Below are 27,701 nucleotides of genomic sequence, written 5' to 3'. Positions count from 1 at the left end.
GTTTAGAGATCGTGAAGTCAGGAGGTGGTTTGGCTGAGAAAGAGATGTGAGCCAATGATTGTGATGTGCATGGGTGGTTATTGAGTGATTCATAAGAAGGGTAATGAATGGTGTGGAATAGTTAGTTAAGTTTAAGTACGTATGGATCAGGAAGGACATGAAGAGGGTATGCATGTATTGATTTTTAGGTACATGGAGAGTTATTGAGTGTGCGATAAATTGTACAGAGACGAATCTTATGGTGAGCAGTGTGAGTTAGAAAATGAATATGTTTTTTTGATATACTTCAAACTTGTAAAGTGATTGAAGTATGTGTGAAAAGATCTTTGTTGGATTCGTTGGCCAGCCTGAACACTGCATGCATGTTAACTGAAGGCAGGAAAAAATTCTTGAGTGACATGGTAATCATCTGGTATACGGGGTTGTACGTACATTCATGGATTGAAAGAAAGCATGTGGAAGCGATCTTGGGTGTTTAAATCATGTGAAATCTGTTGGATAGTGTGCATGTGAGATATATATATATATATATATATATATATATATATATTTTTTTTTTTTTTTTTTTGCTGCTGTCTCCCGCGTTTGCGAGGTAGCGCAAGGAAACAGACAAAAGAAATGGCCCAAACCACCCCCATACACATGTATATACATACATGTCCACACACGCAAATATACATACCTATACATCTCAATGTACACATATATATACACACACAGACATATACATATATACACATGTACATAATTCATACTGTCTGCCTTTATTTATTCCCATCGCCACCTCGCCACACATGGAATAACATCCCCCTCCCCCCCTCATGTGTGCGAGGTAGCACTAGGAAAAGACAACAAAGGCCCCATTCGTTCACACTCAGTCTCTAGCTGTCATGTAATAATGCTCGAAACCACAGCTCCCTTTCCACATCCAGGCCCCATAGAACTTTCCATGGTTTACCCCAGACGCTTCACATGCCCTGATTCAATCCATTGACAGCACGTCGACCCCGGTATACCACATTGATCCAATTCACTCTATTCCTTGCCTGTCTTTCACCCTCCTGCATGCTCAGGCCCCGATCACTCAAAATCTTTTTCACTCCATCTTTCCACCTCCAATTTGGTCTCCCACTTCTCCTTGTTCCCTCCACCTCTGACACATATATCCTCTTGGTCAATCTTTCCTCACTCATTCTCTCCATGTGCCCAAACCATTAGTGGATGGGCCATTCTTCATGTGTTTCCTGGCACAATCTCATTGACGCAGGAAACAGCTATTATGTATGATAATAGAATTAAGTTTTTACTCTTTCTACTTCTTAATGAAAAGATTTGTAGTGTATTTGTTTATTTACAGGGTGAAACTAATAGCAGCAATGATGTGAATCTTAGCCGCCTTTCCGAGTCCTTGGCGCGATCATTTTGTGTTGCCCTCACCCCTCATCTAGCAGACTTGTATGCTAGTGGACAGTCTCGCCTTGGACTGCGTACCACAATCCATCAGGATAGTGTAAGACTGAAATTTTTGGCTAAATACTGATGAATTTATTAATTTTATCCATAGGTGTCAAACTAAGGAGAATGTGTTACTCCTTTTTGTGATGTTTATAACCCAGGTAATTTTACCCATAGTATCAGTTCTAGAGATTTATATGTAAGAGATTATAAACTAGCTTGGATATAAAAACTTTTTTAAGCTTAGGAATGGAGTCAGTAAGTTACTCATTCTCAGTAAGTACATTTTTGTTCCCTCCAAGGATATTTTTTACCTTCACTCATTATGCATGGCAGTTTGATTATTTTAATCTTAAGAACATGAAATTAATGTTTCTTTGAAATGCTGAAGTCTTCGTAGTTGAAAAAGTGTTAGAAAAACAAGAGAACAAATGGAAACATCACTTTAGGGGGCAAATGGAGTAGTGACAGGTAGTGACAAAGTGAGATGTAGGGAGTATTTTGAAGATTTGTTGAATGTGTGTAGGGATAGTGTGGCAGGTGTAGGTTGTTTGGGTTGGAGAGTTATACAAAGTGAGAAAGTCATGGAAGGTGGTTTGGTGAAGAGAGAAGAGATAGTGAAAGCCAAATGCATATGATGAAATGTGCATGGGGTGGATGGTATTGAAGTTGAATTTCATAAGAAAGGGAATGAATGGTGTTGAATAGTTAGTTAAGTTTTACATTGTACGTATGGATCAGGTAAGGTACATGAAGACTGGAGTAATGCATGTATAGTGCCATTTTATAAAGGCAAGGGGTATAAGTTTATTGAGTGTGCTTGATAAATTGTAAGAGAACGAAAAATCTTGAAAATGGTGAGAACATTGTGTGCAAGTTAGACAAAATGAATATGTTCTTTTTTTGCAATACATATCATTCACTAACTTGTAAAAGTGTAATTTGAAGTATGTGCTGATAGTAGGATCCTTTGTTGGAGTTACCAGCTTTGGCCAGCCAGCAAAGTCTACACTGCATGCATGCATTAACTGAAGGCAGGATATTAAAATTCTTGACTGACACTGGTAACTCTCTAGTATGCTGGTTGTCAGTTAACATTCATAGGATTGAAAGTGTAAATGCATAATTTAGTGTGGAAACAAAGATCTTTGGAAGTGTTTTAGAATCAGTTTTGAATCTGCACAACTTTTCCTGTATACTGACAGATGCAGAGTGTTGTAATGGAAGTTATCTTGCCCAGATCTAGTCCAAGTTTGGGAGTGAAATCGATTAAGTATGCTGAGAAAGGCGGTTGCAGGTAACAGAAGGATATGGGGTAATTGAGTGATTGATTCAGTGATTGCTGGTAATGCAGTGATAAAACGTTACAATCTGCCTATTACATACTGGCCTTGGGGATGACTGCAGTTGTTGAGCTAACATATCTGGTAAGTCACAAGGTTGTAATCACCACAGATCAAATATTTCCAAGGCACAGAGAAAAAGTTGATGATAAAAACAAATTTTCAGGTTGGTTATGAGGCAGGGAGCAGTGGAAGCCGCCTCCCAGCGTCTTGCATGAATGACCTAGATATGGAACTGATTCCTGTGATTCATCGAGCAGCAGCCAACATCACTGATCAGCCAATTATATTAGAGCTTGTCTTTCATATTATGGAGCAGTAAAATCTCCTGAGTTGATGGAAGAGCCTTGTAACATAATTTCTTGTAAGGTTATCTGCAATTATGATTCAGTTGATATACTTATGAGCAACTAATAGATCAATGTACTTACAAGTTGTCAGGTACACTACCCACAAAATGTATTTGTAACTCAGAAGTCATGTTTCCTGGTATGAGATCATATTTTTATTAATTGTTTGGCACATCACAGGATAAAGAATAAATGTTATATATGTATATGGGACAGCAGCTATACTTTTGATTTTTAGTGGGTGGCTTCCTGTGAACAAAAAGAGCTGAGTAAATAATGGGCAGCATCCTACACACTGTTTCCTGTGCAAAGAGTGTCAGCCATATCGACATGGTGAGCTAGCTTTTTCAAGACATAGGATGGTATTGTAAATGGTTCATAAAACTATTGAGCATCCTCATTAAAATTCTGGTAAATACAAGAAACTAAATCTTTATGATTCTTTTTGTTGAGACAAACCATGATCCTCCCTTTGTATAACTTAATGTTATTTATCTTTAATGAAAGCTAGTGTGTAGTGCTTTGTATCCTGAACTATCATGTTGGAAAGGTTTTACCTCAGAATGAAATATGGCCTGGGAGGGAAGTGATTAAGACTATTGAAGAATTTTATTCTACTTTAAAGGATTTTCTTGTTTACTTTCATACTCTAATGTATGGTTGCTCTAGTATTGTTATATGATAACCAAAAATAAAGTTAATTTATTGGAAAAAGATCTTATCTGCCATACTGTGGTTATGCTAGAATTTACTGGTTAATTGCACTATTGTGTGACTTATCTTGTTGAAAACCACCAAACGGCTGAGTAATTTTACTTTGTTTTCCAAATGCCTTGGATTAGCTAATGCTCCAAAAGGGTGCCACCTTTCTCTGAAGAAAATGGTGTCGACAGGATTTTTTTAATTCATCCGTGGAATTGTCCCTCATGGAATAGGTTTCTCATATGGTTGAATTTCACATCTAGCCTTTATTTTCTGGTGCTTTTAAGTGTGTTTATAAGGCTATTTGTATTTTAATTTATAGTATTCTCATCATTGTACTTTTTAAATTAACTCACACAAGTTAATGTAAAGTTACTGAAAAGGGAATATTTATGTTTACGGACTTCGTATCAGTTTCTGGGATGACATTCATGATCATGTGAGTATTTAAAATCTAAGTTATGTTCATAACTTTTTGTATGAAATCAAGAAACAAGACATATAACATACAGAAAGCAGGCAATACTTTGTTTCCAGAGCTTTGTCAATTTTAAAGATTTCATATGTGTACTCAGCAATGTACTTCAATGTTGCATGAAATACAAATGCTGCAGCATTGCTACTGGTAGGACAGAAACTCCTGTCAGAAAATAATTAAGAATATCAAGAACTTTACAGCAGGAGATGATATAAACGGATATCAACTTCTTTATATGGCTTATTTAAGCCATATAAGGAGCACTATTTGCCTTGTCATTGATTTAGTTTAGGAAAGGCAAGCATTTTTTATTTAAAGGCTGTAAGTTATTAATATTCCATTTGGAAAGTTACCATCTTGCTGAGCAAAATTAGATGCAAAAATAAAAAGTTTGCACCATGTAAATATAAAAACTATAATTGGTAGTAATATGGAAACTCCAAATCTTCTTGCTCCTTTCCAATATATAGATAGTGTGAAAGGTGGAAGAGCATTAGATGAAGTCCAAGGGTTGAAAGTGATAATAATCTAAGGGTAACAAGAGGCAAAGTCAAGATCTCCTAATTTGTTTTACCTAATTTTTTTATATATGCATTTTCCAGTAATTTGAAGGTGCACTAACTTGTTACACAACATACAATAATTCCAAAGCACACTTCACTTGCAGTTTTTATGGTGAAACATATTTAAGATGATGAAGGGGAAGCAATAGTAAGTATTATCTCCCCTTTTTTTCTGTATATTTTGGTGTCATTAATATGTGAAAGGTTCATGATAGGTTACTGTAACTCTTTATCAGTCTTTTTCTCATTAACTCTTAAATTATTTTGCATGTGCAGTTGCTAGTGTCCCAGGAGGTCTTAAGAAATAGAAACCTGTTGCAATGTTATTAGATGGATAAAGTTTATTCATAAAATGTTGATGATAATTAATTCTCATTGATATCTGTTGTGGAATGTTCTTGCCAGTAGCTATCTGCAGTATATAAGTTCAGTGCATGATTGTCTTAAAATTCCAGGACAGCACCTAAAAACTTAGTGAGAGTATTTACGGTGACAGCCTACTCAGGTTTGTTCAGATCCTCCAAGATTCTGAAGCTGATTTAACAACTTTTCTCCTTGTCAATGAATTGCAGACAATTTATCTTATTATTATTTATTTATTTATTATTATTATTATTATTTATTTATTTATTATTATTATTATTATTATTATTATTATTATTATTATTATTATTATTATTATTATTCATCACTGGGGATAGGGGGGAAAGAATACTACCCACGTATTCCCTGTGTGTCGTAGAAGGCAACTAAAAGGGGAGGGAGTGGGGGGCTTGAAATCCTCCCCTCTTGTTTTTTAATTTTCCAAAAGAGGAACAGAGAATGGGACTAAGTAAGGATATTCCCTCAAAGGCTCAGTCCTCTGTTCTTAACACTACCTTGAAATGTTGAATAATATGAAAAAAAAAATTTTTTCCCCTTCATGTTCACCGTTTCCTCCATTTGTAAGGTAGCACCTGGAACAGATGAAGAAAAGCCTCTTTCATTCATATTCATGCTCTGGCTGTCATGTGCAGTGCAGCGAAATCACAGACTATTATCCACAGGCAGGCCTCATAGACCTTTTTAAGTTATCCCCAGCTTCTTCATATGCCTTGATTCAGTCCACTGAGAGCACATTGCTCATGTACACTACATGACTCCAGTCCACTCTATCCTTTGCATGCTTTTTACCCCTCTGTACTCAAAATCTTTTTCACTCTGTTCCTTCATCACCAGTTTGGCTTCCTCATTCTCCTTCTCACCTCCATTGTGACACATATTATTATTAGTTTTAGCGTTGTTCGTACTTGATTGCTGTTTTCTACGTTAGCAAGGTAGCACCAAGAAGCAGACAAAGAAAGACACATCCACTCTTATGCACATATATGTACATTTACGCACATACATGTACATATATATATATATACATACATACATACATACATACACCCATATACACATGTACATATTTGTACTTACTTGTCTTCATCCATTATTATTGTTATGATTATTATTTTTCACACTTGATCGCCATTTCTCATATTAGTGAGGTAGCGCCAGGAACAGATGAAGAAAGGCCACATCCTGTCACGTCCAGTCTCTAGATGTCACAAATAATAATAATAATGATAATTATTATTATTATTATTATTATTATTATTATTATTATTATTATTATTATTATTATTATTATTAGGGCAAGGAATAGAGTGAATTGGATCGATGTGGTATACCGGGGTTGACGTGCTGTCAGTGGATTAAATCAGGGCATGTCAAGCGTCTGGAGTAAACCATGGAAAGTTGTGTGGGGCCTGGATGTGGAAAGGGAGCTGTGGTTTCGGGCATTATTGCGTGGCAGCTAGAGACTAAGTGTGAACGAATGGGGCCTTTGTTGTCTTTTCCTAGTGCTACCTCGCACACATGAGGGGGGAGGGGGATGGTATTCATGTGTGGCGGGGTGGCGATGGGAGTGAATGGGGGCAGACAGTGTGAATTGTGTGCATGGTTATATATGTATGTGTCTGTGTATGTATATATATGTGTACATTGAGATGTATAGGTATGTATATTTGCGTGTGTGGACATGTGTGTGTGTATACATTGTGTATGGGGGTGGGTTGGGCCATTTCTTTCGTCTGTTTCCTTGCGCTACCTCGCAAACGCGGGAGATAGCGACAAAGCAAAATAAATAAATAAATATTATTATTATTATCATCATCATTATTATAATCATCATCATTATTATTATTCAGTATTATTATACTTGATCACCACTCAGACCTTTCTCTCCTTTACTCCAGACTTTTTTTCCATGCTTGTTCACGTTTTCTTCATTAGCAAGGCAGTGCCAGGAGCAGATGAGAAATGGCTTTACATTCATAACTGCTCTGTAGTTCACTGAAAACTGGGTACCCTCTCAAGAGCCAAGCCCTGCTGACCACTTCTTATACCCTGGTACAATCAATAGACAGCATGTTATCCCCTGTATATCACATTGCTTCAATTCACTGAATTTCATGTGCACTTTTCATCCATCTATATGTTCTGGCTCTGATAACTCAATACCTCTTTTTTTCTTCAAAATACTAATGATTTATTATCTTTTATACTTGATTGCAGTTTCCCATGTTAGCAAGGTAGTGCCAGGGGACAGATGAAGGAAGACCCAGCCACCCATATGCACACATACATACGTACATACATACATACATACATACTTACATACATACATACATTTATACATACATACATACACATACACCTATGTATCACCCATCACTAATACTGTCTTGTGTGCCAAAACTGCTAACACACTCGCTCAGCTGCTCCCAGAACACTTGCCACTATTGATCTTCCTTCTCATGGGTAGGTGCATAGCCACCAATTATCATCCATCTCTCACCATCCCTTTTCAGTTTTTCCCACATCCATCTAGGATTTACTTCCTTACACTCTATCACATACTCCCACAACTCCTCCTTCAGGAGTAGTGCTGCTCCTTCCTTAGCTCTTGTCCTCTCACCAACACCTGACTTTACTCCTAAGACATTTCCAAATCATTCTTCCCCTTTTCCCTTAAGCTTTATTTCACTCAGAGCCAGAACATCCAGGTTTCTTTCCTCAGACATACTATCTATCTCTCATTTCTTCTCATCTTGGTTACATTTGCATTCAGACTCCCCAGTGTGAGCCCTTGAGGAGGATGAGCACTCCCCACCTGACTCCTGTTTCCTCTTTTAGAAACTGAAATACAAGAATGGGAGGGTTTCCAGCTCCCTGCTCCCACCCACTGTACTAGCCTTCTACGACATGGGAATATGTGGGAAGTATTCTTTCTCCCCATCCCCAGGGATATGTATATATTTTTTTTCATTATTATTATTATACTTGATTGCCGTTCCCCACATCAGCGAGGTAGCACCAGGGAATAGATGAAGAAAGATCCATCCACTCATATACACACATATATACTTACACACCCATACACGTACATATACATGCTTATACATAACATATACACATACATACATATGAGCACACACACACAACCATATACATATATACACTTGTGTGTATATATATATATATATATATATATATATATATATATCAAGCATTATTTTTATTATTATTATTTTCATTTTGATAACTACTTCTGTCCATGCTGATATATATTGCAGGTTATGCTATATTACCTCATTTTCATTCCCTTTCACTAAGCAGTTATTTCTCAGCGTCCAGAGTTAATTACCCATCCAGCACGTAGTATGCAGCTCACAATTGTCACTACTAGTACCTCTAACTGTCTCTACATCTGATCAAACAGACTAATTTTGCTTGAGTGGCCCTTGAGCATCCCTATAAAATGAAAAATCTATGAACAATGAGATTATCACTTTTTGTTGAGAAGACATTAAACATTTCATATATATATATATATATATATATATATATATATATATATATATCTTATTTGGCTAAAATATTTTATTTATTGTAAATGGTAATTTCCGGACTAACTTAGACATAGATAGCAGAGCTAGCTATAAGAACAGTTTACATTTGGATTACATGTAGATATCCCTATAAATAGCATTGTGATTATATTAAAATGTGTATACAATACATGGCATAAATGACTTTTATTTTCCACCAATTATCGGAGTTTTGATTCATAATTGTTGAATTTGCCTAGCCTTAGGTGCCTCTCCAAGTTTGGCATCTCAACAAGCTCTTGGAAGAGAGAAATATACTATTCTAAACTTGGTTTCTCTCTGTAAACTCATAAATAGACTAATATTCAGTTGTTTCACAACAGGTGTGTGTATTAAGAATCTAATCATGGCAATATCATACACTAATGTCAATTTATTTCTTGTGGTGATGCTGTGTTATCAATTTGTGGAGAAAAAAGTACAGGCAGCAATGTTTCAACTTAGGATGTTTCCAGACAGATATTTAAGTGAGTTGAATGGTGTCTTTAGGTGGATATTTACACAGTGAATTTTGCATCTCTGTTTCAACGCTGTGCGCTGGGCCTGGGAGGTGACAGTCTGCAATAATTGCTCCCTACATTCAGTCATTCTCCAGCCATGCTAGTTAAAGCACATTTTCTGGGAAGGAATTAGAGCTGCTTTTCAAAAGCTAGATGTAGAGGACCAAGCAAAGGATTGAATTATCAGATGATTGTATGGGGAGTGATTTTGTGGATACTGTCTCTTCTGGCATTGAATTGTGACCAATGTGAAGCAGGAGATTTTATAGCAAAAGTGGGGGCAGTATTGCCAACGTCTGCTTGACCTTGACCTTGTGGCTGATAAATAGTTTTGCTGTTATGGGATTATCTATGAGTTACATTGATTACAACAACAATTTATTATATATGATAAACAAGGGGAGACCAAAATGGAGTGAATAAGACTTGTAGTGTTTAGGGGCCTTAACATAAAGCTGTGTGAAAAGCATGAATGGGATAGAGTAAACTGGAAGGATGTGGTATACAGGGTGTGACGTGTTGTCTATGGATAGAACCAGGGAATATGAAGCATCCTGGTGAAACCATGGAAAGGTCTGTGCTGCTTGGTTGTGGATTGGGGGGCTGTGACTTTGATGCATAACTCATGGCAGCTAAAGAATGTATTTGAGCAAATGAGGCTTATTCTTTATTTGTTCCTGGTGCTACCTCAATAACATGGGAAATGGTGAAAAAGAAAGAAAAACTAATGATCACTAACAAATTTTTCAGCATTTCTCCTCTGACACTCAGGCCCCACTTCTGCACTTTTTTATGTGATGTGCAGAAACATGAACAAAACTTATGAATTGAAAGTGAAAATAGCGGAGGAAATATACTTGAGGTAATTTGTTTTATGTTCAAGAAGCCATGTTTTAACCCCGTAACTCCTACATACAGATATTTACAGAGCTAAGCAGTGCCCCAGTATGAAAATTTACTTTTTCATACCAAAGTTGGAAATGGTTTACGAGAATAGAAATGTAAATGATATCACTATAGCATCCAGTCTTTCGTGGAACCTTGACCCCCTAATTACACAACAGCTAAGTCCACTGAAGTCAACTGAGAAACAAAGTCCTCATCAGATGCCATATTCTTCTGAACACATCCTGGTTATACTGTAAAAAGAATTTGAAATATGTTTTAGAGTACTGATTTCACCCTTAAGAAAGTTCTTGATCTGTATACTTACTTGGCAAGAATAAGTCTTTAAAGAGTCAAACTTAAAAGCTCACAATCTGACTTCCAACAGTAACCTAATTTCCATATATTTCCCCTACCCCTTCTATAGATATTACTTTGTCTTCAGCCCCCAAGAAATGACTTCCTGTATATCTCTGCCATAATCTAAGCTACATAATCGGCAAGCCTGTGCATCTTTTGATTACTATGTGGCTCTAAGTAACTTACATTAAATCATTGTAATGTTTATTTCTTTCTTTTTACTTTTAAACTTTGGAAAGCTTTACCCTTGCACATTTTTGCTACCAGTTTTGATCTTGCTCCTGTTTAAAAAGCAGGTTTCTGATTTCCTGAAAATCCCATGGTTTATTCTTAACTGATCGTTTTTTATGTTTAGCACTTTTTCTGTCAAACATCTTTTAGTGGGGTGAATTGCATTCCTTGAGCCCATTTACAAACCGAATTTACAGTATAAAAATTAAGTCATGAAATGAGATTTGAAGTAGAATGAAAACTCAAATATATCTGATTATTAGGCTTTAATTTTCAGTGAACTCAACACAATCTGTATTACAAACGTATGAAAAAATAAGGGAAAAATACAATTCAATCCTAATTCATCCTTCATTGCTTTTCCACTGTTCCTCCCTCTGCTTCCCTACCACTGTCTCCTCAGTGCTTCGCCATCCTACTTTATCCACTATTTCTCCCACATTCTCTGGGTGCTTGCTCACAACCTTACCTCCCATGCTATTTCTCTATCTGTGCTCCCTCCTTGTGCTTCACCACTTTCTATTCTCTTTGCTTCCCTATCATTCCTCTCTTCCTTACTGTTTCTTGACAATTCACATCCTCCCACACTGTATCACCGTTCTTTTCTACTTCACCACACCTCTATTTCTCTCTCCTTAACTGTTTTTCGGTCATTCATTCATTCCCCCTTTCACCGCTCCATTTTGCTTTCCCCCATTGCTTGTCAATTACTCTTCCCTCATTTTTACCTGCTGCTTCTCCATCATTCCTCCCTCACTTTCTCTAGCATTCCTCCCATTGCTTCTCCATCATTCCTCCCTCACTTTCTCTAGCATTCCTCCCATTGCTTCTCCATCATTCTTTTCCCTTGCTGTCTCCCCACCATTCCTTTTCCCTATTATTTCTATACCGTTTGTCTAACTATCTCTGCTTCTACTATTCCTCCCCTACCTCACTGTCACAGAAATAGGCAAAGTCTTTTGACTTAAACATTTTTACTCGTTATGAAAGATGTTCAAGCCTCTAGTAAGCATGTTCGACTTCAATAGTTTTATTTAAAATGGTTGTTAGCATATACCAAGAAACAAATTGTTCTGAGTATTCGTCATCCTAAATGTTGCTTTTTAATCTATACATTTGCCTTCTTATAGTTTTCCAAAGCTGGGCATGGGTTTGTGAGGTTTGGTGTTCACCGGTAAATTTGTCGTCTCCATTCAAGGGGCATTGCTTGTTGGATGTGGTCATTTGATTGGTTAAGAAGTTTTTGCCGGATATCATTGCTGCCATGTTCTTTTGAGCCCTGCCATTCTCGCACACAGACGTATCATCTTTTTGTATTGCTATCTTATGATATAACGTTAAGTTTGCATATCATCATCTTGCAGAACTTAATACAAGCTGATTCTGCGTGTAGGTTTTTGAATCGGCCTCCTGTGTGCCATATTCGGTCAAAATTTCCACTATATAATTGCTCTGCGTCCCTTTTAGTGAGGCAAAGAAGGATGCAGTTTTTAATGAGGTAATGTTTTTTTTTCTAATTTCTTCTATGTTATATGATTATCTATATCTATTCGATTATGAACGAGTTTATGGTAGCATATTTGCACATGTATTTCGTAGTTTCTTCATCCTTTTTTAATTGTTCATCCTTTTGGAAGTATTACTATGGCCAGGTGACGACATTAAAGATTTAATCTTATTACTCTTTGGTTATTAAATGAAACCTTTCCTGAGAGATGCCTTGAAAGTTGTTTTCTATATATAATTACTGAATTTTATACCTACGGGAAACTTCAGAGTTGCTGACCCGATTAATTTTACTCGGGAGATTCGGCAATCAATAACCTTCCTCAGATATCAAGGCGTTGTGGCAATTACATATTAATATTTTGACCACATACTATTTTTGACGCCCAAATCCTCACTCATCATATTTATTATAAAATTTGCCATTGACTTATAGCAACGTTCTAGCGGGATAAAAGCAAAATATATCAAAACGTAATATCTGATTAGTATGTTGAAAAAGCTTCATCGGATTAATCATTGAGTGTAGTAGGCATTTGAATATTCACAGCTGAAATGATATCAAGGTTAGGTATGATTTTTTCTATATTTAAATAAGATGTCGGGTGACTTTCAGGTGTATCAGGATTTATGACGTCACATCCTTGTAGGCGAACGCACCCGAGGTGGCTGACTGAGGCGGTGTTTTGGTTGGCACCTGACAGATGGTAGTGGCACCAAAGTAAGGTGTTTAATCGTGAATGTTTGATGTAATTTTTTGAAAAATCTTGTGAAACTATTAGACTGGAGAGGTCTCAAAGACGAGAACTGGTGAATAGGATGTTATATGAGAACGGAATCACAAGTATAAAAAAGAATATAATGTGGGTGGGGGTAATATCTGTGGAAGATAAATGTTGGAGAGGCTTTATCCCTTCACATTAGTACCTGGCTAGAGTGGCATCTCCTATACATAGGTCAGTCCATCACACAAGCCAGGCCTACACTCTGGACAGCCCAGCCCACAGCCCTGCCCACCACCATGGAACCTCGTCGCACAGACCCAGTACAACGAAACTCAAAATTAGCAGAAACGTACCAGAATAACTCACTGCACGCCATGCAAATTGCCTTGCTTGTATTCATATGAACTAACAGAACAGTTATTGACAAAAAATGAAAGATTCGCAGCTAATCAACTAAAATGATAATTCTTAGTGCTCTCACGAGGTCAATCTCCCAAACTGACAAAATATTATTTACACTATTATTTCTTTCATATGAATTGGATATAACATATGATATAAATGCAGAAAATAAGTGATATAGGCCCAGATTTATCAAAGAATATAAACTTAGGGAGAGTGTATTTTTGATAAAGCAGCAACTGCTATAAACAGCATGACAGTGACAGGTTCCCTACATAGTAGTGCCACCTCGTCGCTGATGCAGTCTTCTAATGCACCTGCTTTTATGCCCCAAATTATTCAACTACCCTAGTAGAACAGAATTTCTCCCATCCAAACTACTCCCTAGTTTAATGTGGTTTGCCATCATTTTGTTCCCTCCCAACAGTTAGGTTGTGATCTCGACTTAACCTTATCGTTAATATAACTGTCATTGATTGATGTTGAGACAGTGACTAATAGCTTTTCGGATGATCTGTATAACTTCATTTGTGATCTAGAATCAGTTTTGACATGCCTTTATTATAGATGTTATGTTGAGTGTTTGTGACAATTGATAGTTTAAGGTTGGCTGAGGTCCACAGGAGCTCGTATCGATGGAATCCCTCAATTTTATCATATTGATAGAACGTTTAAACAGTACATGAAAAATGAATAGCAACAGACCATTAAGTTCTTTCCATGCTTTTGTAATGAAAGAATGAAAAGCAAGTATAACTTTTGTATACTTCATGTATATATGAAGCCACAATTGATATCCGTCAAAGACTTAAGGCAGAATTTTGTTTAATTGTACAAATGTTACTCTCAACACCTCCACATATTAAGTCTTGTTGAAAAAACTGCTAAGCCTCATTAGAATGAAATGTGTTTCTTCTATCCTTGAATATTTGGTAACATGAGGATCGTTGGATTTTGGTAATTTTAAAAGTATGTATCAGGTAATGCCTTAACTTTATCTTTTCCAAGTTTAATAAGGTTGGTCTCATAGTGAGTGCTCATGGGAACTATTTCTAACTTGGAATGATACAGAGTTCAGTAGCAGGCTGGATGAGAGGGGGAGAGGGGTTTACAACCCTATTGCCTGGGATCCATCAAGGGGCATGGGCCTGATCTTCACTTTATTTTTTTTATCCCAAGGAATCATATTTCAAAATGTAAAGCAAAAGCCCATGTCCTAAAACACTAAATGCATTTTGTTTTTCATGAGGTCACTGTTGTCCTAATTTGGAATCTCTTAAGTTGTTTTCTTAAAAGTGTTAAAGATGAGAGTGAAAAGCCCCTTAAGAACATCATTGGGCCACCCTTTCAAAGGGGAGTGGCAAAGTTGTTTGCCCTGAGGCCTGTGCTGGCTCAACACCATTGCACAGCAGTAGGCTATTGAGTGAAAAATAAATCCCCTTAACGCTGTCTAGATGACTTAAACAGTTTAAGAAAGTAAGTGTTAAGAGGTTACATGATACAATTTTTTTGAATTATCAAAGACTGACAGTCCTCAGCAACAATTGATGGTAGCAACATTAGTATTTTAAACTACGATCGAGGAATTTCGAAATAATGATAAGGTCAATAGAAGTGGTTGTTTTTGTATAGTATTTTTGTAGGCATATGGTATTTGATTTGCCAATGGTGTTAGAGGCCCATGCAGACTGTTGTATGGTTTGTGGTCTGTGAGTGACCTTCATTGGCCTAATGGATATTGTAGTCATTGATGAGGGGGAAAATCTGAGTGGATACAACCTGTTTTAGGGATGAAATGGAGTTTTGCCTGCCTTGTGCACAAATGCTCTCAAATGCCCATAGGACTGTACGTCTGAAGACAATATGGTTTTTCATACTTTGAATATAATATTCTGTTATTCCTTTGCAGACAGGTATCCCTTGGTCTGGTGTATCACAAAGTCTTAGATTAAGGGGCAAGTGTGGCCAAACTGTAATGGAGATAGCACGTTCCTTTTTTGGAACTCGCGTCCCTGATGGTTACACAGATGGCACAACACACATTCATGTTGAAACAGCTGCAGATGATGATGAAGAAAATGATGATGTATTTCTACCTGATGCTCCTGAGGGATTGAGTACAGGTAAGGAACAGAAGTTGAAGGTTAAGTAATGAAAAATAAATATTCATTGAATTGATATTGCTTATTGACTGGATTTTTTAGATTTTGATATAGAAATATTTTGAAATTTTTCATATTTTCAAATTTAGTCTTTAAGAAGACAGTTTGTTGACTTTTTTCTGTCAGCTGTAGATTGTGACATTCAGTATTTTTTCATACAGTAGTGTCTGCTGGGTTTTTTTTTTGTTGTAAGATAATGATCATAGGTAACTAATTACCATTGTTAGGGAATGCAACAAGTCACTTCCTTAATCTTTAGTGAGGTGGGGGAGGGGGCAAAGGTTCTCGGAGTGTTGAAGAATATGTGGAAGGCAAGAATGTTATCTCAGAAAGCAAAAAATGGGTAGGTTTGAAGGAATAGTGGTTCCAACAATGTTATATGGTTGTGAGGCATGGGCGATAGATACGGTTGTGTGGAGGAGGTGGATTTGTTGGAAATGAGATGTTTGAGGACAATATGTGGTGTGAGATGGTTTGATTGAGTAAGTAATGAAAGGATAAGAGAGATGTGTGGTAATGAAAAGAGTGTGGTTGAGAGAGCAGAAGAGGGTTATTGAAATGGTTTAGTCACATGGAGAGAATGAGTAAGGAAAGATTGACAAAGAGGATATATATGTGTCAGAGGTGGAGGGAACGAGAAGTGGGAGACCAAATTGGAGGTGGAAGGATGGAGTGAAAAAGATTTTGAGCAATCAGGACCTGATCATACAGGAGGATGAAAGACGTGCAAGAAATAGAGTGAATTGGAATGATGTGGTATACAGGGGTCGATGTGCTGTCAGTGGATTGAACCAGGGCATGTGAAGGATTTGGGGTAAACCATGGAAAGTTTTGTAGGGCCTGGATGTGGAAAGGAAGCTGTGGTTTCATTGCATTACTCATGACAGCTAGAGTTTGAATGTGGATGAATGTGGCTTTTCTTGTCCTTTCCTAGCACTACCTCATGTGCACACAGGGGGAGGGAGGGTGTCAGTTTCATGTGTGGCTAGGTGGCGGAGGGAATGGATGAAGAGAGCGTGTATGATATGTGCATGTGTATATATGTATATGTCTTTATGCATATGTATGTATACATTGAAATGTATAGGTATGTATATGTGCGTGTGTGGGCGTTTATGTATATACATATGTGTGTGGGTGGGTTAGGCCATTCTTTCGTCTGTTTCCTTGCACTGCCTCACTAACGCGGGAGACATCGACAAAGTATAATTAATAAATAAATGAATATTATTTTGAAGTAGAGTATACATAATTACTTGATTATCATCTTCATCAGGTATCAGAATTGGAAGAGGGTGTGGTGCAACAGAGCCATGCACTGGGGGTCCCTTTTCTGCCATCACTCCATCCATGTGGCCACAGGATATTCTAACAAAGCTTTCTCAACAAGATCATCATCATGACCCTAACCACCAGCCTGATTATCGGTCAGTGGACTTTTGTTCCTTTGTAGCATTTCTCTATATTCAATAGATAAAAGATTAAAAGTAGCAGTAAAGAAAGATTGGGTATTTCTGCCACTTGCCCACTTGCAGGGTTGGATTTTGGGTTTAGATATATGCAAAACTTGGTACCCATAAAATACGCAGATATATATGTATACTTGGTCTCACCCATGTAAAATGGCATGGAAAAGTAGATGACATTGCTTTGCACCTGAATCTTTGTAAAATGCCCTTCCCTATGATTCAGGTTTCTTAATTTTGGTACTGTCTTTGTTGCTCTTCTGTGAACCTTCTTTATTAGCTTTTTGTGGTTCCATATTTGTGATGACCAAACTTGAAAAAGATATTCCAGTTTTTTCCTCATGAACAGTATGCAAAATATTTCTTTACCCATATACTTGAAAGTTATTCTGAGAACCTCTATTCTACAACCTGGTGCGTCGAGCACTTTTTTTTATTGTTATCTTTCATGTTTAATACCTTTATTGCAAGAACTTGTCAACTTCCTCTTTCATGAAGTAAAATTAACATGGAAAAATTAATGGGCATGTGTTAGAATGTTTTTTATAATATGATCATTGACTTAGTAAACTTTTTATTTTCCTTCATATCTTGATTGCATTGAAATGTACAAGTGATGTGCATTTATAGCTGGGTGCACTGTATTAAACCAGCACTCAATGACAGGTTTGATGAGTTTGGTTTTCGTGTGGAGGAAGAAGATGGGCCTGAACAGAACAGTAAGAAACTCCTCAGTCAACCTTTTGTAGAGGATCCCCAGCACAGGTAAGTGACAGTTAGGAATAGAATCATAAAGGAGTGCCAGTGCAGTGCAAATATATGAATAAAAAGAGAATCGTAGGATAGATAAGATTGAAGAGTGCCAGTATTGCACACTGGACCAAAAGACAGAAGATAGATTGTACTCTGCTTTGACTTCATTATACAGATAGACCTCTCTTGATGGAGTCTTATATAACAGAACTTTGTTCAATAATTATTTTCTTCATTGGGAAATTACTTTTGTTTTTGGATGATGTTCACTGTCCAAATCAGTTTTGTATCTAATTGATCTTGATTTTAATCCCTTTTTAATTCCTTAGATTACAGTGGATAGCATACTTGGAGTTTAGCCATAGTGATGAAGTTGGTGAGCTAACTTGGGATCATGTGGATGTGCGATTACCACGGACAGACAAGTTACGTAGCATGGTGAAGGTTGGTGTCCCACACTCCCTTCGCCCACAGCTCTGGATGAGGCTTTCTGGTTAGTCAATTCTTTATATCAACATACTTAAAGACAAACATTTCTGATCTTTTCTTTCACAGTGGGTTAACCTTTGGTGCATGTGCAAGCAGTGCAAAGGAAAATTTAAAGGAATTATACTTTCTTTCATGAATTAATGTAATATATTGTTCTTTTTCCCTCTTTTCTTCTATCTTTTTCCATTTTGACTTCTTTCCTTTTTCTTTTTTCATCTCCCTTCTTTTTTTGAGAAGATACCTTTCATATGTAGGGCCCCACCTCATAACCTTACATTTCTGTCATAAAAAAACTTCTGATTTTTCCATTGGTTTCCACTTTTACTTTATCCTTGCTCAGTTTATTCCACATGCTTGCTGCTGTGATCAAACTAGAGGTAAAGGAATTATACTTTCTTTTGTAAACTTATCTTTTATATTCTGCCTTTTCTTCTTCCTTCTCATTGTTTCTTCTTCTCCTTATTTTTCTTTCATAATTTATATTATATGCTTTTGTCATAAAAGGGATGTATTTCTATAATGTATATACACAGTGAGTCAGATTTGAACCCTAGGAGCAACTTCCAGCTACTTGGCAACTTGGAGGTTAAAAGACACTGCCACTATTTACTTACTGTTTTGTGCTGTGCCCTAACTTATCTCTGTGTGGGTAGTATGGACTTTAATCTATCATGGAACCAATGGTATGACAAATATACATTTATTACACCCTGGTGCTACGGCACATTACATAACAGAAAGTAACTTCCATATAGCCGAGGTAACCATATGCCCTTGCCAGGATTTGAATCCAAACTGTGATGTATATACATTTGTCTTTCTATAGGTATATTTCTGTGAGTTTAAAATAGGTGAGTCATACTGATATGTACTTTGATATACAGGGGCTCTTCAGAAGCAACAGCAGTCAGACATTTCTTACAGAGAGGTAGTAAAAGCCTCTAGTAATGATGCATTGATGACCAGTAAACAAATAGAAAAGGATCTTCTCCGTACAATGCCAACCAATGCTTGCTTCTCCCAGCTCACTTCAACTGGCATCCCTCGTCTTAGAAGGGTGTTACGTGCACTAGCTTGGCTGTATCCAGACATTGGGTAAGTTGTATTATAGTTCTCATTGCTCCATGAACCCTCTTTCCAGCTATCCATCTGTGTTGGTATATGCAGAATCTTTTCAAAGATTGTAATTACTAACCATCTATATAACTTTAAGTGTTAAAGACCAAGTAGAAGCTTTCAGAGTTTTTAAGGAAGACTTGTGCATGATAGTTTGGGAGTCAGATAAGATGATAAGTTGATGCTTGTTTTCACAAAGAAATAAAAGCATGGGAATAAAATGAGGATTATTTTAGCAAGCATCTGTAAGGGGAAACAGTAGAAAGAGGGTATGGCACATAAGAATAAATGTTGAGATATGCAGTGACCAAATATATTGCAGTATTCATACATAATAATTTCGTATAGAGAGAATGATATTTGACCTCATATATATATATTTATATTCATTATTTATTATACTTTGTCGTGATATTTGACCTCATATATATATATTTATATTCATTATTTGTTATACTTTGTCGCTGTCTCCCACGTCAGCGAGGTAGCGCAAGGAAACAGACAAAAGAATGGCCCAACCCACCCACATACACATGTATATACATACACGTCCACACATGCACATATACATACCTATACATCTCAACATATACATATATATATACACACACAGACATATACATATGTACACATGTACTTAATTCATTCTGTCTGCCCTTATTCATTCCTGTCGCCACCCTGCCACACATGAAATGACAACACCTTCCCCCCACACGTACATGAGGTAGCGCTAGGAAAAGACAACAAAGGACACATTCACACTCAATCTCTAGCTGTCATGTATAATGCACTGAAACCACAGCTCCCTTTTCACATCCAGGCCCCACAGAACTTTCCATGGTCTACTCCAGACGCTTCACATGCCCTGGTTCAATCCATCAACAGCACGTTGACCCCGGTATACCTCATCGTTCCACTTCACTCTTTCCCTTCCACGCCTTTCACCCTCCTGCATGTTAAGGCCCTGATTGCTCAAAATCTTTTTCACTCCATCTTTCCACCTCCAATTTGGTCTCCCACTTCTTCTCGTTCCCTCCACCTCCAACACATATATCCTCTTTGTCAATCTTTCCTCACTCATTCTTTCCATGTGACCAAACCATTTCAGCACACCCTTTTCTGCTCTCTCAACCACACTCTTTTTATTACCACACATCTCTCTTACTCTTTCATTACTTACTCGATCAAACCACCTCAAACCACATATTGTCCTGAAACATCTCATTTCCAACACATCCAACCTCCTTCGCATAACCCTATCTGAAGCCCATGCCTCGCAACCGTATAACATTGTTGGAACCACTATTCCCAAACATCTCATTTCCATCACATCCAACCTCCTTCGCATAACCCTATCTCTAGCCCATGCCTCGCAACCGTATAACATTGTTGGAACCACTATTCCTTCAAATATACCTATTTTTGCTTTCCGAGATAATGTTCTTGCCTTCCACACATTTTTCAACGCTCCCATATATACTTTTTCTCCTCTGCAGTTGTTCTATGAGCTTGAGATATTTTCATAATGTAACCAAACCATTTCAACACACCCTTTTCTGCTCTCTCAACCACACTCTTTTTATTACCACACATCTCTCTTACCCTTTCATTACTTACTCAACCAAACCACCTCAAACCACATATTGTCCTCAAACATCTCATTTCCAACACATCCACCCTCCTTCGCACAACCCTATCTATAACCCACGCCTTGCAACCATATAACATTGTTAGAACCACTATTCCTTCAAATATACCTATTTTTGCTTTCCAAGATAATGTTCTTTCTTCCACACGTTTTTCAACGCTCCCCTATATACTTTTTCTCTTTACAGTTATTTTATGAGTTTGAGATATTTTCATAATGAATATAAGGGTCAGGGCACTTCTTTGCCATTGTGATTTACTGAGGAGGCACAAGAGTTTCTGGGCTCCACCTGCTTAAGGTTATAACATGAGTGAAAAGTCACCTTTGGCAAGGCTGTATCACAGGAAGTACAGTCACATCTAAAAACTTCTCAATTTTTTGAAGGAGTCATCATTTTCCTGTTATTGAAAGTAGTGCAGCCTGAGGCTACAGGGGCCTTTAGAAATACCTTGGATAACACCAGAACTGTTTCATGAAAGTTGGTCAGGTAAAACTTCAAACCATACAAAATAGTGCACTCAGAAGTATCACTGGCTGCCTAGCAGCAGTAAGCACTCAACACCTTTATAAGGAAACAAAGACCTTTCCTATTCAGGTGCACTCAACATGCTCAGCACTAGATTTTATGCATTATCATTGGACCCCTCTCACCCAAACCACTTCCTAACTAACCATGAACTCCTAAGTAGAAATAAAAAGTTTACCTCAGCCGCACACTTGAGTAACTTTTATTCACAACTCCCAACCCCCAACAAATATAACAGTGACAAAACACATACATAGTGAAATAAGCTGACAGAAACTAAACATCTGACATTCCAGCTCATTCTAAAACTCCAGCCTAACAGATATGATCAGAAACCACATTCTCTTTTGCTCTGGACATCACCCATCACTACAACATGACAGGCACCACTTCCCTCAAGATCCCTCATGCCCATGATGTACTACCATGAAGGAGACACTGAGCACTACATACACAAACACATATCACAACACCTTATGATCTGTGGACCTGACTGGTAGATATTGTCAGCTTCATGAGTGCCGTTGGAGCCTCATTAAGGATAGAAGACCTGTGGTAAGAAGGTAAGGTTTTAGATAGGGGGCTGTGATGTCAGTGCATTACACATGACAGCTTGAGAGTGGATTTTAGTGAATGAGGTCTTCATATGTTTCTGATGGTATCTTGATATATGTCTGAAGTGAAAGGAACAAGGAAAAGGGGAGGCCAAATTAGGGATGGAAGAATGAAGTGAAACAGATTTTGAATGCTCAGGGCCTGAACATGTAAGGGGGTGGAAGGCATACATGGGATAGAGTGAGCTGGAGTGATGTGGTATATATGCTGTCACTGGAGTGAACCAGGACACATGAAGCAACAGGGGGAAACCATGGAAAGGTCTATGGGACTTGGTTGTGAATAGGGGGCTGTAGTTCTGGTGCATTGCACATGCCAGCAAGAGAATGATTGTGAGTGAATGAGGCCCTTTCTTCATCTACTTATGCTGATGTGGGAAATAGCAGACAAGTGTGAAAAAACCTGTAAGTTGGCAAAAGTTTTTTCATGTCTAGAATAGTGGAACATTTGAATGTATTGCATCCTGAAGTAGTAAAGGCTGAGACTATAAATACCTTCAAATCAAGGCTAGATAAATTCTTCATGGATATCAGTTAATCAGTAGAAAATCCATATCTACACTTATGTCATTCTCTTTAGAGATTCTATCCTGTGAAGCAGATGTCTTCAAACTGAAAAGGAACATTTCCTGTCCATATTTCCCTATAGAATTACCATAGCGATGTCTATCTTACACTGCATGGAAATTATTTTCCTGCCTTTTTCCTGCCAGCAGTTGAATCAAGAGGGAGGTGGTTTGGGAGGTACCTTTTGCATTACTCTCCTGTATCTGTTACTATGTTTAGGTTTTTTAAATAGGTACATCATTATGAACTATCACGTTTTGTATTAGCTGGCTTACTCATGCTTTCCACATTTACTTCAAGAATTCATGTCTCTTGGTTTGGGTTTTTCACACTGGTCCAATTTGGGCTTGACTTCTCAGGTCCTTTTGAAGAGACTGGTTGCTTATTCCCTACAGTTCATGTAGCTTTCAAAAGTCTCAGACCTTTTACAATATAGTAGTTTCTCTGGCAGTTAAGGTGTCTAAAATCTCATTCTTATAGCCCCTTGCTGTTGGTGGGGATATAGTGAATTTCATGTCATATTCAGACAATCTTTTCTCTGACAATTTCTTGATGGCTTTGAATTATCCATGATACCATTTTTTTGCCTAAGAATGAAATTATTGAATTTGGAAATTGCCTTTTTACATCATACATATAAATTTTCATTAGGAGAGCTTCATCCTTTATGCTCAGTAAATTCTGTTAGTGACCTTTTGCATTTAATCAAGATTGCCAAAAGGGCCTTTTATTTTTACACTTTACTTCTTCAAACTCCTCTTGGCATGAGATATATCTCATTGTATTTAGATCACCTATGATTGGCTCAGTCTTCTATATGCTGGGCCATATAATGTGAAAAGATGGCCTGTGCCTTGTCCATCCTCAGAAACCTTTCATAGAAGAATATATAGTGAAGTGTTCTTTGATGTTCTTCCACTTTCATCAAATTGTACTTTAGTTTAATCTTTATGTATCTACTTTGTGTGGCATCGAGAATTTTATTTTCAGGAGAATCAGTTTTTAGATTCCTACAATCTATCATTGAAGGTGTTTATTTTTTCCTTATGGTTGATTTTATTTGGAATTTTTTTCTGACCCTACCCCTTCAGGCCAAACTGCCGAGGTTTTGAAAATTAAAGAAAAGCCTTTTCTCACCAAAGCAGTGTTTTACAAGAAATTTTTCTTAGTTTTCATATCTTGGCCCTGCTGTCCCAATTTTTTGAAAAATCATATCTTTGAACCTTCTCTGACTTCCCTGGGTTGATGCCAGTGATATGTGATTTGTGAATTACAAGGAGCTGGTAGGAGGAGGGTTATTAACATCAGCCTGGTGGCAGTTACTAATTGGCTGAGTGTTAACCAGAGTGCATGGGAAGGCTGCTTACTGAATCATGAATCATGAAGGTAGGAAGAGACCTGACCTTTCTATTCCCAGAGAATATATATATCATGCTTGCAGGACACTTCCTTAGAGAGGGGAGGTTTTCACTTTTCATAACACTTTTTTTTATAGTGATATGTTGTCAGAATTTGTCATTGCTCCATGAGAAATTGCAACCATGATTACAGTTGCTTTTGTACAAGTTGATATAATTTTAGAAAAAAGTGTCATTCATTGTTGTAACTTTTAACTGCATACCTTACATCCCAGTGTGTCTTGCCCTCACTCTGAACATTTAAAGATTTAGATTTAGAATGTAAAACTGTGTAATGGTTCATGTCTATTTACTACATACCTTTTTTTACTAATACTAATACTAATAGTTCCTCCAGCACTAAAAATTTTTTGTTGCTGTGCTTGTTGCTGACTGTTTGTAGAAATAACTAATGATTTACTTTTAATGGTGTGGTTGTATGGGATTCACTTAAAGTTGTGCATGCCAGGTACTGCCAGGGGACGGGGATGGTTGCTGCATCCCTCCTTCTTTTTTTAGAGGAGGAGGAGGCATTTTGGGTGATGTGCACAATTGTAGAAGATCTCCTTCCTGCATCTTACTACTCCTCTACACTATTGGGTAAGGATGATCCTATTTCACTATATGACACTGCCATCATCTTAGCATATCATGTAATGTTTAATGTTTCATTCATGTATTAATCTCATTTGTTTTTGTTGCTAATAAAGATCCTAGTTTGTTTATTATCCCTTCCTTTCTTTTGTCCTCAAGATCTGAGACTTACCTCCAGATGACTGTATTGGAACTACTGTACCTCTATACATACCCATTTTCACCTCTAAAAATGCTGGCTTTTCCATCCAAGTACTCCTTAATGAACTCAGGACCTTAACCCCCATTTCCAGTTAGTGACATACTTACCCCCTCAATGCTTTCCCTGCTGCCACACCCAGTCGTCCCAGGTACCCATCCCAAGATATCCTAGTAACTCATTATTTGGTCTTATCTTTCTTACTGCACTTCAATCTTATTGACCTTGGTGATCACTGGTGTTAAAAATCTTTTTATGTTGTTTAGATGATATTTGCTTGATTTCCTAAAGAGGAAGCAGATATTGTTTTCATTTGGTGGGAGCTATGTTGACTTGCAGATTTCCTTGGTAGATGCTATAGACAATATTTTTTGGATCACTTATTACTTATAAAGGAATGCATTACAGACAGATGCTACCCTTCTAAAGTGGGAAAAGTAAAACATTTTTTTCATATTCTTTTCACTTTTTAAGTATCAGTGGATTTGGGCCAGGATAAACAAAGAATGGCCTGATTTTCTTGCATCCATGACCTAGCTGTCATGTATAATGCACTGAAAATAGAGCCCTCAATACACAACCAAGCTTTACAGACCTCTGTGTGTAACCCCTTGACTACTTTATGCACCTTGGTTCTGCCCATATACAGCATGTCACCCCCTGTATACCCCATTGCTCCATACTCATACCATCCCATGCATGCTTTATAGACTCCTGCATATTTTGGCCTTGATCATCCTCTTATCTTGTTCTCGGCTTCCCCTTATTCCATTTTCCCACCATTTTTTACTCATCCATCCCACTTTTCCAAACAAACATATGAAATATAAAGTAAATGTGAAAGCTTTTCAAGTGATGACTGTACAAGCATTTACATGTAATTTTATTATTTTTAAGTAGATTATAAGCCTGTCAGAAATAACTCTGGCATCTCAGTCACGTGGCATACAAAATTTTGATCTAGTGAATTTTAGGTATATATTAGTAAGCAGCTGAGTTGAAATAGTGGGTTAGTGATGTTAAGAATTTTTGTTATATTTATTTGGGATACTCATTTGCTATCCAATATGTTTTTATCAAACACCTGAATTTCAAGACTTCTCTTTCTTGTGAAGCAGGTGTGCAAGCAGACCAACGGGTCTTAGCTGCCTTGGTAGCCACATACTTACCTGGGGTGGAGTCAGTTGTACGAGAACATGACATAGAATTGTCACTCATCACGCTACACTGGTTCGTCACTGTGTTTGCTTCAGTGCTGCACATGAAAATCCTTCTGAGGGTGTGGGATCTCTTCTTCCTTGATGGATCCATTGTACTCTTCCAGGCCACTTTAGCCATGCTTAAGTTTAAAGGTGAGGAAAAACTTTTTGGTGTACATTAGCTGTCTCATCCAACTAGAATATCCCATTTTTCTTGTTTTAATGTTGAAGGATCCAGCCCTGGACTAAAGTCTTCAGTGAGGTAAGGCTTGAAGAAGAAAGGATAAAAGGATAAGAACAATATAAGAGATTTCAAGTGATGGTAACCCAATTGTTTGTAAAAGGGAAGTTGTATTTGTAAGGAAAAAATTTGGTTATAGTGAGAAAAGAAAAAGGAAGTAAAAAACAGTAAGTAGAAGAAGAGGATAAGTGTATGGTACGTATATACAGATACATGATAAAATATGTACTTTTGGAAACATACTGTATTCCACTAAATTTCAAGAGATGTATGTAGAAGAATGAAAAATAAAGAAAAATAGATAATTCATCAACTTTTGCTCAGTCATGGTGGAGTGTTGAAGTGAGTATCTTGGGGCTGCTTAGCTGAGCCTCTGGTGTGTATTAGGTTAGGGATGGAGGGAGGAGTAACAAGATAAGTGGTGCTGGTGCATAGCATCAGGTATAGTGCAACAAAACCAGATCCCCATATCCACAGCTGAGCCTTATAGACCTTTCTGTGCTTTATAATGAAGATAGTTTTGATAGTAGCTGATTAAAAGACAGCCACATATGGAAATTTTACTGAGGATTTTCTTTTTTCTTTTTCCATAGTGTGTCATGAACAAATGAACAATGGCTTATTTGCACACGTCTCCAGCTGTCATATATAATGTTCTGAAACCAGAGTCTGTCATTCTCAACCATGCATTGTAGAATTTTTTGTTGTCTGCAAGATTTCAGTCCACCCTGGCCTCATTGACTAGGTTTGTGGAAAGTTAAGAGTTGTGCATGTAATGTAATTTTTTAGTGTGTCTTTCTTAGGGATTATTGGCACTTATGGTCACCATATTTCATTATCATCCTGCAAGTAGGACTTTTTAAGTAGCTGAAATGACATTCTAAACAAATTAATCATCTTGAATTGCAGAAGCTGAACTTCGAAGCTTGGAAAACTCTGCGCAGATATTCAATGCACTATCAGATATTCCTGGTGACGTTGATGATGTGGACTGCTTGTTCAAAGTAAGTCAGAGGATAGTGGGATATATTATTTCTATTCTTTTATCACATGCTGTCTTCATATTCAGTGTTGTATTAACTTTACACAGAAAACCCTATGTACCAAAACCATAGCCTCCATCTGCAACCAGGCCCCACTGGTCTTTACATGGTTTCCCCTTGCTGTTTTAAATGTCCTGATTTATCTAGTGATAGCAATCATCCACTGTAAACAACATTGCTCCAGTTTACTCTATCCTGTGCATTTCCTTC

General features: G+C 37.3%; 2 protein-coding genes across 8 annotated transcripts in view; both read left to right on the top strand.

Moving 5' to 3' along the window:
- The window catches only part of Sara (Smad anchor for receptor activation), a 76,197-nt gene extending 72,335 nt beyond the window's left edge, over positions 1–3,862 (top strand). For 4 of the 6 annotated variants that reach the window (XM_071677494.1, XM_071677491.1, XM_071677488.1 and 1 more), the window contains 2 exons: positions 1,358–1,510; positions 2,965–3,260. In XM_071677494.1, coding sequence (XP_071533595.1) covers positions 1,358–1,510; positions 2,965–3,120 — 309 coding nt within the window. In that variant the 3' untranslated portion in view covers positions 3,121–3,260. Of the gene's footprint in view, positions 1–1,357; positions 1,511–2,964 lie in introns of all 6 variants that reach the window. The other 2 variants (XM_071677493.1, XM_071677490.1) reach the window with 1 other exon arrangement.
- A 9,137-nt stretch (positions 3,863–12,999) lies between these two features.
- Positions 13,000–27,701, top strand: part of LOC139757237 (small G protein signaling modulator 3 homolog) — a 32,871-nt gene continuing 18,169 nt past the window's right edge. Inside the window, exons 1-9 of one of the 2 annotated variants that reach the window (XM_071677487.1) lie at positions 13,000–13,076; positions 15,387–15,600; positions 16,916–17,066; positions 17,772–17,870; positions 18,188–18,351; positions 19,232–19,442; positions 24,685–24,815; positions 26,127–26,360; positions 27,358–27,452. In XM_071677487.1, the coding sequence (XP_071533588.1) occupies positions 15,453–15,600; positions 16,916–17,066; positions 17,772–17,870; positions 18,188–18,351; positions 19,232–19,442; positions 24,685–24,815; positions 26,127–26,360; positions 27,358–27,452 (1,233 nt within the window). In that variant the 5' untranslated portion in view covers positions 13,000–13,076; positions 15,387–15,452. The remainder of the gene's footprint in view (positions 13,077–15,386; positions 15,601–16,915; positions 17,067–17,771; positions 17,871–18,187; positions 18,352–19,231; positions 19,443–24,684; positions 24,816–26,126; positions 26,361–27,357; positions 27,453–27,701) is intronic. The other variant, XM_071677486.1, reaches the window with a different exon arrangement.

The sequence above is a fragment of the Panulirus ornatus genome, chromosome 25, assembly GCF_036320965.1.
Source record: "Panulirus ornatus isolate Po-2019 chromosome 25, ASM3632096v1, whole genome shotgun sequence".
Taxonomy (NCBI): domain Eukaryota; kingdom Metazoa; phylum Arthropoda; class Malacostraca; order Decapoda; family Palinuridae; genus Panulirus; species Panulirus ornatus.
The sequence above is the reverse complement of the archived record's forward strand: the minus strand, read 5'-3'. Positions and strand labels throughout refer to the sequence as shown.